Source organism: Olea europaea, chromosome 5, assembly GCF_002742605.1.
Source record: "Olea europaea var. sylvestris chromosome 5, O_europaea_v1, whole genome shotgun sequence".
In the NCBI taxonomy this organism is placed as follows: domain Eukaryota; kingdom Viridiplantae; phylum Streptophyta; class Magnoliopsida; order Lamiales; family Oleaceae; genus Olea; species Olea europaea.
The window spans coordinates 13,237,636-13,249,427 of record NC_036241.1 but is presented as its reverse complement, the minus strand read 5'-3'; the positions used below and the strand labels follow the sequence as shown (position 1 = coordinate 13,249,427).

The 11,792-nt window shown below is 33.3% G+C and overlaps 1 protein-coding gene across 2 annotated transcripts; it reads right to left on the bottom strand.

Annotated features, from left to right (window-relative positions):
• Nucleotides 1–2,905: 2,905 nt before the first annotated feature.
• LOC111394716 (protein LNK1-like) lies at nt 2,906–10,146 on the bottom strand. 2 transcript variants are annotated; one of them, XM_023020663.1, is made up of 7 exons: nt 9,979–10,146; nt 9,338–9,436; nt 6,555–7,469; nt 5,523–6,110; nt 3,926–4,074; nt 3,331–3,466; nt 2,906–3,219 (listed from the first exon to the last, which is right to left on the bottom strand). In XM_023020663.1, the coding sequence occupies exons 2-7, from the start codon at nt 9,359–9,361 to the stop codon at nt 3,112–3,114; spliced, it is 1,920 nt and encodes a 639-aa protein (XP_022876431.1). In that variant the 5' UTR covers nt 9,362–9,436; nt 9,979–10,146; the 3' UTR covers nt 2,906–3,111. The 2 variants fall into 2 exon arrangements, with proteins under 2 accessions (XP_022876431.1, XP_022876432.1); XM_023020664.1 differs by lacking the exon at nt 9,979–10,146 and having other exon boundaries at nt 6,555–7,504; nt 9,338–9,964.
• Nucleotides 10,147–11,792: the final 1,646 nt, after the last annotated feature.

Below are 11,792 nucleotides of genomic sequence, written 5' to 3'. Positions count from 1 at the left end.
TCCGCGATCATGGGTACCACCACCGGTGCCGAAAAATGAGTTTGTTGGCCGCGAGTTCACTGATTCGAAAAAATGCTCTATATTTCGATTTTCTTAGTTGTTTGTTATTATATGAACATGGTTAGAAGCATCTACATGAGTTTGAGCGATTTGTGGAATGTGATTAACATGGACATCAATGCAGTTGGACGAATTTGGAAAAGAGTCGGGGCAGTTTTAGATGATTGGGAAATTCATTTTCGTTGAAAATTTGCACCTGAGGTCCTCAACATTCTTTGGTCATGTGTTTTGGTCCTTAAGTTTGAAGTAGAATCATTTTGGTAACTTCAGTGACCATTTGTGAAAGTTTTTAAACTTAAGTAACCATTAGTGTAACCGCCCAAAAGTTTAGCGACCGTTGCTGAAAGTTTTAAACTTCAATGACCGTTACTACAATTATTAAAGTTTGATAAATATTTTGTATGAAGACAATGTTATTTAAGTAACCATTAGTGTAACCGCCCAAAAGTTTAGCGACCGTTGCTGAAAGTTTTAAACTTCAATGACCATTACTACAATTATTAAAGTTTGATAAATATTTTGTATGAAGACAATGTTATTTAAAGACATTAACGTACAAAATATCAATATTGAAGACACTGACATAGAAGACATAGACCACTTGATACAAGTATTGAAATTAGGTGAAATATCTTTAATCTTTAATCTTTTTTCTTTTCTTTTTTTTTTTTCAAGTTGTCCAACTGGATTTTTTTGACAAGATTTCAATGAGGTAATATTTTATTACTTCGAATTATTTGTACTCTTTTTTCATTTATTGATATTTTTGTCCCATCCAAATTTTCCCAAAACAATGTTTCAATAATATAATCATTGTATAAATAGTCAGTCAAAGAGGAGTGTTGTAAATATAATGGTATTTACAAATGACTTTTATACCCCTGCAATCTTAGTTATTATAAATGTTTTATCCCTTGTAGCTACAATTCTTCCCTATACATATGAGATTTTGTTCTTAATAAAACAAACAAATTTATTGACTTTTCTAATTTCTTCTATTTCTCTCTCTTTTCATAACAGTTTTTAGTTAGTTATTAGGAATTCTAAGTCCATCTATAATTAAAAAATAAAAATTACTAACTAAAAAACAGGACAGTTTGGGTTGGATCGATTTTGGACCCAACCCGAACCTAAACTAACATGTTTGGTTTGATAAAAAATTAAACCAAGCCAACCTATCCAAGATTGAACAACCCAAACCCAACCAATCAAGCTTTAATAGATTTTGTTTGGATTGATTGATCGATTTTTGACGTTCAAAGATTTAAAAACATCCACATGAATTCTCCTCCTCTTCCTCCACCATCACACCCTCATCGTTGCCTTGGAAAATCAAATACCCAATTTCCACATGACCACCATTATAAATACCATGATACTCGAAGGCATAATTGCCAACATCAACAAGAACCCAATTGTAACCCCAAGGGATAGCTCTGTGATCAGACCTTAGTTTTGCTCCTCAATTATCATCAGTTCAAGTCCCCTCAAAGTCACTGAGGTGAGTACCCAACTGTAAATTTCATGGTCCTGTGAGATTAGTCGAGGTGCGTATAAACTAGCTCGAACACCCACGGTCATTAAAAAAAAAAAAAAAAAAAAAAAAAAAAAAGAAGGAACCCAATCATAAAGTTGACTTCAAATAAAATTGCCTCAGAATATTTCTGTACAGCCTATTTGCAGCATATGTTGTGAACTCTGAAGAAAAATAAAGGAACATGGTGTGCCATCGTCCCATTGGACGACACCGATGATTTTTGGATTTGACAGAAAGGAGCTGGAAGCGAAGGCATACTCCTTCATGCATCAATAGAAAACAAATGCAAGGAAAAAGTGATTGGTTGGTAGGAGGAGGTGTCAAGAGACGAGGAGAGAAATGACTGAAATTGTAAATCGATTTTAGGGATTCAATAAAATTAGTAAATGAATTTTTTGGTAACCAGCAACCATAACCAAACCCATACTAAATTTTACGATCAAATCCGAAACCATCTTTTATTACAAAAACCAATCCAAAATCAGTCCAGTTCAGTTGGGTCGGGTCCATCAATTTGAATGACTTTGATTGATTTTTTCTCAACCCTATAAAATGTATTTATAAATACTTATTCAAACGTAAAAAAATGCAAAAAATGACCTAGAATAACAAGTTGAAAATAAGTAACTTCCATTTCATCAAGCATAAATTTAAGTCACTTTTTTCAATAACTAAATTTACTTTTCCATGAAAAAATAAAAATTACTTTACCAGGCACTTATTCATGTTTCTAAGCATTATAGATTTTTCTAGTTATTAACAATGCCCCCTTTTTGGGAAGGATGAAGCGTATATACTTAAAAAAATAAGAGAAAAAAGGAAAAAATTTGGCATAACAAGATGACCATCTACCATTGACATGGGATAAGAAAATATCTAATATATGGCCATAGACGTGTACACAAAGCGCTACCTAAATGCAAAATCAAAATCAATATTTTTTCATGAGTCCATCATGAAAAATTAGATGCACCTAAAAATGCGCCAAATATGCATACCTCAATATGGCTAAAAAGACGTATTGCATAACCTTAATATTACTCATTTGAACATCATCATCAAAGTTTAAAAAGTTACACTGGAAGACACTTCGCCCTTGTTTGATTTTGATATTTCACTTTTCTCAAACTCATTTTCAATCACATATTCTCCAATTTTGCACTTGGACCCACATTCTCCCAAAAAAAATCACTTCTTAAGAAATAAAAATCAAACAAGAGCAAAAATGAGAGGGAGGGAGGGGGATACCTTGTTCACCATCAAGCAACTGGTGCATTTTGCATCCCAGAGGTTGCAGGTCACTAAAAATCAGTTAAATGTGGGAAGTTAAATAGCTTAAGCAGAAACTAATACAATGATTCGAAACGTGATAGATTGCAAACTATACTCACGAGGATACAATATTAGAGTCACGTAAAAATTAGGTATCTATGATGAGTGGCTTGAATATTTAATACATAATCATGAACATGGTGTTTTCAAAAGGGCATCATATATTTAGCTGAAGCTGTTTCTTAGGTGTAGTCGGCAGTCAGCCTTTTTTTCTCTGTTTCAACAACGCTTTCTTGATGGTTAAGTACTGTCTGAGGCACTACATGGGGGCTATTTATAGATCCATGAACCTGTTCAAGACACTTCAATACATGATATATAGGCTAACTAAGTTCCGTAAAAAAATTGAAAGTGCTGATCATATGGCTTTGGGATCAACTTGCATGCTTTGAAAACCTTACCGTGCTAGGTGACTTGAATGCCCATGAATCATGGGCAGGTTTCACGGACAAGTCTGAGGGCCTGTGGAACAGCAAGTGCGCAACTGAGCGATCTACAGGATTTGTATTGGTTTCCATATCCAAAAATCCAGCACACCTAAGAGAGAAGCCAACAGATGAGGTCAAAAGAAGTCAAGGAATCAATGATAGAAAGCAAAGGGCGTCGTAGTGGTTGTTCAACCATCTTATCAATAACTGATATAGAGAAATCACATCTATTTATTTAAATTTAATGTCCACTTATGTGTAAGTTGGACTCAGTTTTACATAACAAGGCACAGTAAGTGCACAATTTTTGTAAACTGGTGGCACTAACACTTGGCCACTAAACGATCGAACCATCTAATATAAAAGCTTAAACTGTTTGAGAAACAACCCGTTTTTTATTTACATTAGTCTACAACAGTGGTTCATGAAGCAGAAACAATGATTTCCACATCTAGCTCAGTTGAAACTCACTCACGGTGTAACATTACCAAGGAGTTAGAACAGTACATCTTAAACAACGGTAACAAAAACAAATTCAAATAACAATGAAATCAATGAAATGACATACTTGTTTGTTCCTTCAGCCATCAGTGCTCCATTGGCATCTCTGTCATCTTCACAACCGTTACTGGGGTTTGCATGGTTATGTCTTTGTTCGGCACTCCGAGCCAAACGGTACAGACTATCCCTTATGCATAGCTTTGTCCTCAAGTCCAACTAAACCAAAGACGGTAATCGCAATCATTTTCAAAGTAGTCATATGTGTAAGAGGACATGAACACTGCAAAATCGCTGCTTTCAGAGTATGTAAGAACACAAAACTTATGAAACTCTAAAAACTATCTCAATGGATTTTCCTTGTCATTTTAATCAACCTGACCTGTGACTGTTCATACGATTAAACTTTTATTTGAATTTAATTAGCATGTCACTTGATGTATTTAGGCAATGGGGCAGTTAAGTGCACTAGGAGAGAGCCGTGATCTTCTCTGCACAAGATAAAATTGCTCTCATCTGCTCACAAGATAAAATTGCTCTCATCTGCTGAGCAAGTATTTTGAGTTCTCTTTGTATTCAGGCTAGTAAAACTGCTCAAACTAACTTCAATAGAACTTGCAGCCATTCCTCTTGTTTTCATGAGTTTGAGTTTATTTATTTACGATCGGAGAATCCAAACTCCCAAGAGCTTGAAAACCTACTAAGGCTGTGTTGGTATTTTTCTTAAAGAAAAGAAAAATTATGACTACACATGCACATTCAATAGTTCTTAAAGGATCTCCATTGCCTCGAAAATACATACAAATAAGAAGCTGCTCACATATGGTCGAGCATTCAAATTTTCTAAAGGGGAGTGTTAAAGGGATATAGTCCCACATTCAATAAAAATGAAAACATAGATCAATTTATAAGAATTTGGGCTACTTCTCTTAATAAGGTTGACATTTTTAAGATGAAACCCCAAATTTTAACTTGGTATCAGAACCCATTAAATTCTAACGAGCAATTCGATCCAATTAAAAATGAGCACATGAATTTCAAGATTGATAAGTTCAAACGAGCCATCATCTTGATGGGACATGTCAAAAGGGATTTCACTAGTAAGCATGAGATATATCCGTAACGATTTCTAAAGATATCATCATTTTTCTTCCTGGATTGTTAGGGCTTTTAGGGATTTGAGTTGCAGATTGTCAATGAAATCAAACAGTGAAAACTGAGAAGGATTTGTGTATGATGACGTCGATGATGAGCCATGACTCACTCTTGAATTTCAAGATTGGTTTGTTCAAACTAGCCACCATCTTGCTGGTACAAGTTAAGAAATATGATCTCACATCAAATAAAGATATAAAAATAGACCAATTTATAAATGTTTGAGCTACTCCTCTTAATAAGGTTGACATTTCTAAGATGGAACTCCAAGTCTTGACAGTGAGTACATAACCATGCCTTCTAAGAGTTCATACCATTTACTGATGACCTGAAGGGAAAAAATTATGGGTTGAATCTCTTTACAACCATCACAAGACTCACGTATACCTCATACTCTTTCGTCGTCATAAAATGGAACAAAATGAATTACGATTCTCAGCATCAAGTTATGTCATTAGATATATCAGTAAAGAACGAAGATTATACATAAAATCTTGGAAAGAGCGTTATACCTGTTCCATGACAAGCTGAAGATGCCGAATACTAGTTGCTTCTTGTGGAATATCATCCAACCCTGAACTCATGGATGATCCCTCCTGCACATTTGAGGAACCAAATTCTCCTGGTTTAACCATGTTGACTTCAACAACACTGCGATTTTCAAATTTATCCATGGAAGAACGTGCTTGAGACTCTACTGAAACAGAAGAAGGATCATGAGGATTCTCCACCGATTGAACTAGACTGGATGCAGAGAAGAACTTCCTCTTAGAAAGAGGTGTTAAATAATTATTCTCAGATTTTATAGCCGATACAGTTGGATGTACTGAAGTTTGATCTGATAGATGACTATTATCAGAATGCACAAAAGAAACAGTATTCCGTAGGTGACCAGAGGAATCTGGATCCAGATATTTTTGTTGCTTTCGAATACCCGCAGATGTGAAACTTCGATTAGATGTGACCCCAGAATCAAGCTGCATGACTTCATTTGGCGGGTTACTATTATAATTAAAAGAACTGACATTTCCACCGTGATGTTCTTTTCTTTTTCCACCAGACTGGTTTTGGTGTTTTGACTGCTTTTTCTGCTCATGGACCTGCCAAGTTATCAAATCCATTATTAATGTTTCACAAATATTTATAGTGCTACACCATCTTGAACTTTGACGTGCATATTTAGACTGCATAGAGGTTTAATACACTTAACTCCAACTATTATCCCGTTGTGCTTAATTATGGGAAAAAAACTGTCCCCAAAATTAACAAAATTTTAACCAACAGCTAACTTATGACCAGGACTCAGAAATAAGCATGTGAAACGCTGAAGGATATTGAATCCCTTCAGAGGTAATAATCCATTGCCAGTTTTGGAGAGGTTCTTAGTTGGAATCTTGTGGTGACCTTTACCAGTGAGTCCCACCCACAGCAAAACAATCACCTCACATTGCTGACTTTTGATTCCAAATTAATTAAGAGTTTCTAAGTTAGATTTCTTTAAAAAGATAAAAGCGTTATTTCAATTAACAGTAGCATGCACTAACCTGTCCTTTAGGCATAAATTTATCTTTGCTATCCGAGCTAGAAGGTCCGTTCACAAAAGCCAGATGCTTAACACATTCATGAATATCTGAAGACCAAGAACCACCTTTGTGTCTAACCGCTCCACTTTTAAATGCAGAATCGTTCACAGAATAGCTAGCATTTTGCATAAAGAAGTTATGTTTCTCTGATGTATTTTCCAATGCATTTGACTGGGAACATGAAAACTTAAAATCTGATTTTGGCACATCGTCAGACCCTCCTATAGCATCTTGTGATGAAAACCAACCCAATTCATCTTCTTTACCGGCACCAAGTTCAAATGTCGAATCACACCTAAATATCCTGTCAACATCCTCAAAATTTCCAATTTCAGGCCAATCGCAATACAAGAAATCACTGGAATCTTTGTCCTCAGGATTCTTGTCAAAGAAATTGAGATCATGGTCTGTTTGAGAAATGTCACCAAGTGTATAACTGTAAGAGTTGCCATCAACCACAGTGCTTTTGTCATTAAGAATGAGATCATCTACACCAAACTCACTACCACTGGTGTCTGTATTATTGCTTTTGAAGCCATGACCTGATATTTTGGCATTTTCAGATGCTACTTCTTTGACCAAGTCACTATCAGAGGAAGAAAGGAAGACAGCATTGGGTGTGATAGACAATGAGTCTTTTTCCAACATTGTGTTCCTTCGGTTACTTAAATTTGAAAAGTCTCCATGATCTTTATCCTGACCAATATTTGTAGTGGCGGATCTATCTCCAGAATTATTTGAAATACCAGTTACTTCCAGGCGAGGTCTCTTAAGCCTACTATCTTGAAAAGGATTTTCATCAGCCTGTTCGTCCCCAGGATGGGGCACTATATGATCATCACTCTGGCAAAAATCATCCCAAACTATATCCTCAAGCTGTAGCAACAGTTACAGAAATTTAGTGGTCATAACTGCAGTGAATAATTCCATAAGATGACTAAACAAAACTATAAGACTGTAAATACAACAACTAGTGAATAGCCAGAATTTATAAATGAAGGCAGCACAAGCTTATTGGAAAGCATACGGAGGGTCAACCATCGACTCAACAAAGGAGCCCAAACAGGAGCTTAGTAAATCAGTACATTCAACTTTAGGCTTACTTATTATCCTAGTTGCATATGTGGATGACATAATCCTAACCGAAAACAATGAAGCAGGATCAGGAACTCGAGAAGACTAAAACTAAGGATTTAGAGATAAATGATCTTCGCTTGATAGAATATTTTCTTAGAATGGTTGATTGATTCAACTTAAACATCAACCTATCATTTCATTGTCCATTAGTTACCAATGGTTGAACTAAGAAATGTGATGCACTTTCGGCCTTCAGAATGCTATTCGAGCAAATAGAACTCTCAATGCATTTTGAGCCTTCAGATTTTGTAGTTCGTCTTCGTATAAAAGTTAATATTGTTTCCTAAATACGAGTTATAGGACTAGATTCAACAAATGTCTGCATAATTGTATCCACAACAATAAAAGACATGCAAAAAGGTTCATGACTTGTACTACTTCAAATATTTATATATTTTGTAACTTTTCATATTTTTACTTCTACCAAACCCAAGATTTTCTATGATTGATGAGTGGGTGACAGTAAGTTTTCTGTCATGTTAAGATCATATTAAAATCATTCAAGCCACAATCAAATGATAAGAATTCAAAGTTATTACTATTTGCCATATACATAAGCCTCACGAATAGAGGATGAAATATTAACTACTAGAATAACTTTAATGTCATGAGTTTTCATTATTGCCTTGGCTGAATTTATTTTACTCTTGCGCCCGTGTAAGGGTCAAACTAAGTTCAATCCCTCCAGCCTAGGTACCATCATTGCTCAGAAGTTGACGAGAAGGAAAATATTGGAAATCTTTGGATATCAAAACATTTATTAATCTAGCTTGCTACCCAGATGGTAACACAGAAGGCTCTCTTAATCTCTGTCTGTGTCTCATGGTTGATTCAATTATGGTCATTGTTTTCACGCATCCTACAGGCTTCATACCTCATCTAATGCACAACAATAAGTCAAATTTATAATTTAACAGATTTAGAGGCTATTGTCATATATAACACTAGTTTTGACATACATTTGATGCAATTCCCAATGGATACGAATTCCACAATCTATTACATTCTATGTCCAGCTTTTTTACCCTTCCTAGAAAACCAACACAAGAAAAGGTCTTCTATTAATAAGCTACTAAGAGAACCAAACATTTTAGTTGTATCATGTGCATACTTCGATGTGTTCAATGTATCTAGTTTCCCCTCTAAATTGTCTATACAGTAACATCATTAGACCCACCAATAAAAAAAAATCATTAAAAGATATGGAATAAAAAAACTAAACTAACAGCTATGTCCTTTCTCCAATACCTTAAGCTTCAAGCTTTATGATTTAATATGATATCAGAGTATGCAACCTCATATCTAGTTTCGTCATCACTCATTTATAAAAATTGTGCAAGAATCAAATCATTGATGGAAAAATGTGTAGACCTGTATGAGAATACGTGTTGAAAATAAAATCTAAACAAATAAATGTTTGTTTCCTAACTAGATTAAGCTTTTGGACTAAGTAAACTAAAAAACAATCTAATACATGTAATCAAACAGAACAAGCTAATAAGTGTATCAAAAAATGATTCAAGATTTTTATTAACAGGATAAGAAATTTTCAAGGCAGAAACAAAATCGGATCGTAGTTGTTCTATCAGTCCACAGACAAACCCTACCTCAAACATGTGCAAGTCAGACATTCCTCCAAATCTTTCAGCCTGCACTCGAACTGTATGCAACTTCCTTCATATTTAAAATCCAAATCCTCCCTTCACCTCCGTTTTCCAAATTCACAGAACAAATAATCAAACCACAACGCATTAGAAGCCAAACAAAATAATCCTCTTCACTGTTTCATTAATTTACATGCAACTTTAAACCTTCTCAAAAAGTGAAAAATAAAAAAATAGCCTGAAAAGTCAGGCTACTGAGAAGAACAGAGGAACTTCATGAAAAACAATATGAAATTCAGTAACTAAACAAAATAATAACTGGGTTCACTTAATCCAAAAGGACAAATCGAGTTTGAGAAATTAGCCTTAAATTTAAGCAGTTCGACAAATTTATACTAAATGAAAGAAAACTAATGTTTGCCCGCAACGAAAGAAGAAATAATAAGATTCCAACTTAAATCTTACTTTAACTTGGGGAAAAATTGATTTAACGCCGTGCTAAAAAATTAACAAACATAATCTTCAAAATTCAATCTTTTTTCTTTTTTTCTCAGCAATCAGACAAAGCCTTAATCTGAAACAATTATCCAAATTCAAACAAAGAAATCAATTCAAAAGGAGAAAAAAAAATGCAATAAACATACTTAACCAAAGATCTCACTGGACAATCAAGGAGACCACCGTAATGTTGAGAAATTCAACAAAACCCCTAAATTTGATGCCTTTTTACAGAGTTACAGCTTGCAAATCTCGAATGTTCTTGTGGGAAAAAGAGGCTTTTGATTTGAGCTTTGTGAGAAACAAAACTATGAAAATAGTATTTTAATAATTTATTAGTTAATAAATAAATTGAGTCACGGAGGTATTGCCACGTGGTAAGAGATCTAAATTAGAGGTGGGAGAGCGACTTGCGAGTTCTGAATTAGTGGACGAGAGGACGCCTAGATTCGATCTCTTTCTGTAATCTGATTGGTACACGTAGGCTTTTAGGTTTTTTAAGTGGTTGAATTGGAGTAGTAGTACGGGAGGATTCGGAATACCGTGTGTGCGGGTCGGGTAATTCATGTGTGTGATATTGGGTTGCGGACAGTTGGTATCTGTAGGGGAGTGGGAAGTTCTTCGAAAAAAGAATAAAATTTATTATAGTTAATTAAGATGAAATAATGGATAATTAGCAAAAAATATCACTATTTTTCGATATTATTGTTTAAAACGTTCGTACTTTTTATTTTTTGGTATTTTCACCTTTATTTTCCATTTCATTGCTAAAAATATTATTTTTTTATCCAATTTCTCAATAAAATAATATAAAATGATAAATGTACTCTCATACTTAAATAAAACTAAAAAAATAACAATTCGAGAATAAATTGCAATTATATTCCAAATTTTTAAAAAAAATTGCAAATGAATCCAAATAAACTCTACCTTTCAATAATTATGTAAAAAGTCCACATCTTTAATTTTTTTAACATTTTCATCCTTATTTTCACATTTTATTGCGAAAACTATTATTTTCATCCATTTTTTTTTCAAAAACTATAAAATAACAAATATACCATCATATTTAAATAAAAGAAAAATAAAGAAAAGAAAAATAAAGAATGAATTGCAACTATCTCTCAGAATTCTCAAAAAAATACAAATAAATTTCAAATAAAAAATTTAAAATAAAAAATTTTTAAAAAATCACTTTCTTTCTTTAATTGTTTATTTGAAATTTATTTATACTTTTTTTTATATAATTAGTGAGTATACTTGCAATTTGTTCTTTATTTTTTTTATTTAAATAGGATGCTATATTTGTATTTTACAGCTTTTGATTGAAAAAATAAATGAAAATAATGATTTTTGCAATTTAATATGAAAATGCCAAAAATATAAAAGATGGAAGACGCTTTGCGCAATAATATTAAAATGTAAGGACATTTTATACTAATTATTATTTTGATAATTTATTTGGACTCATTTGCAGCTTTTAAAAGTTTGGAAGCATAATTACAATTTGTTCTTTATTTTTTTTTCCTTTTTTCGGTTTTATTTAAATAGGAGGATATGTTTGTCATTTTATATTTTTTTATTGAGAAATTGGATGAAAATGACCTTTTCACAATGAAAGATGAAAAATATGGATGAAAATACCCAAAAATGAAAAGTAATGACGTTTTGCGCAATAACATTAAAAAATAAGGACCTTTTGTGCTAATTTCTCTAAAATAATTCAAATGTTCTGATTTTTGTATTCAAATAATTCAATGAAAACAATATAATCTGGATCAATCCAAATTGAATCGATCAACTTGAATTTCCAAATAGAGGATGGGCATTTGGATCGCAACATTAATAAATTGATTGATTCAAATTGAGTCGATCGACATTAAATTTCCAATTGTTCTATTAGGGTGTGAACATTTGGATCGTGAAATTAAATAATCCAATCAATTCATGTCAAAACGAT

Excerpts from the sequence above, each read along its gene's own strand:
- LOC111394716 (XM_023020663.1), bottom strand. The coding sequence starts at position 9,361 with ATGTCTGACTTGCACATGTTTGAG. Across the intron at positions 4,075-5,522 it reads TTCAGCTTGTCATGGAACAG|TTGGACTTGAGGACAAAGCT; the intron begins GTATAACGCTCT and ends TCTTTGGTTTAG. Across the intron at positions 3,220-3,330 it reads CATTCAAGTCACCTAGCACG|GTTCATGGATCTATAAATAG; the intron begins GTAAGGTTTTCA and ends TGTCTTGAACAG.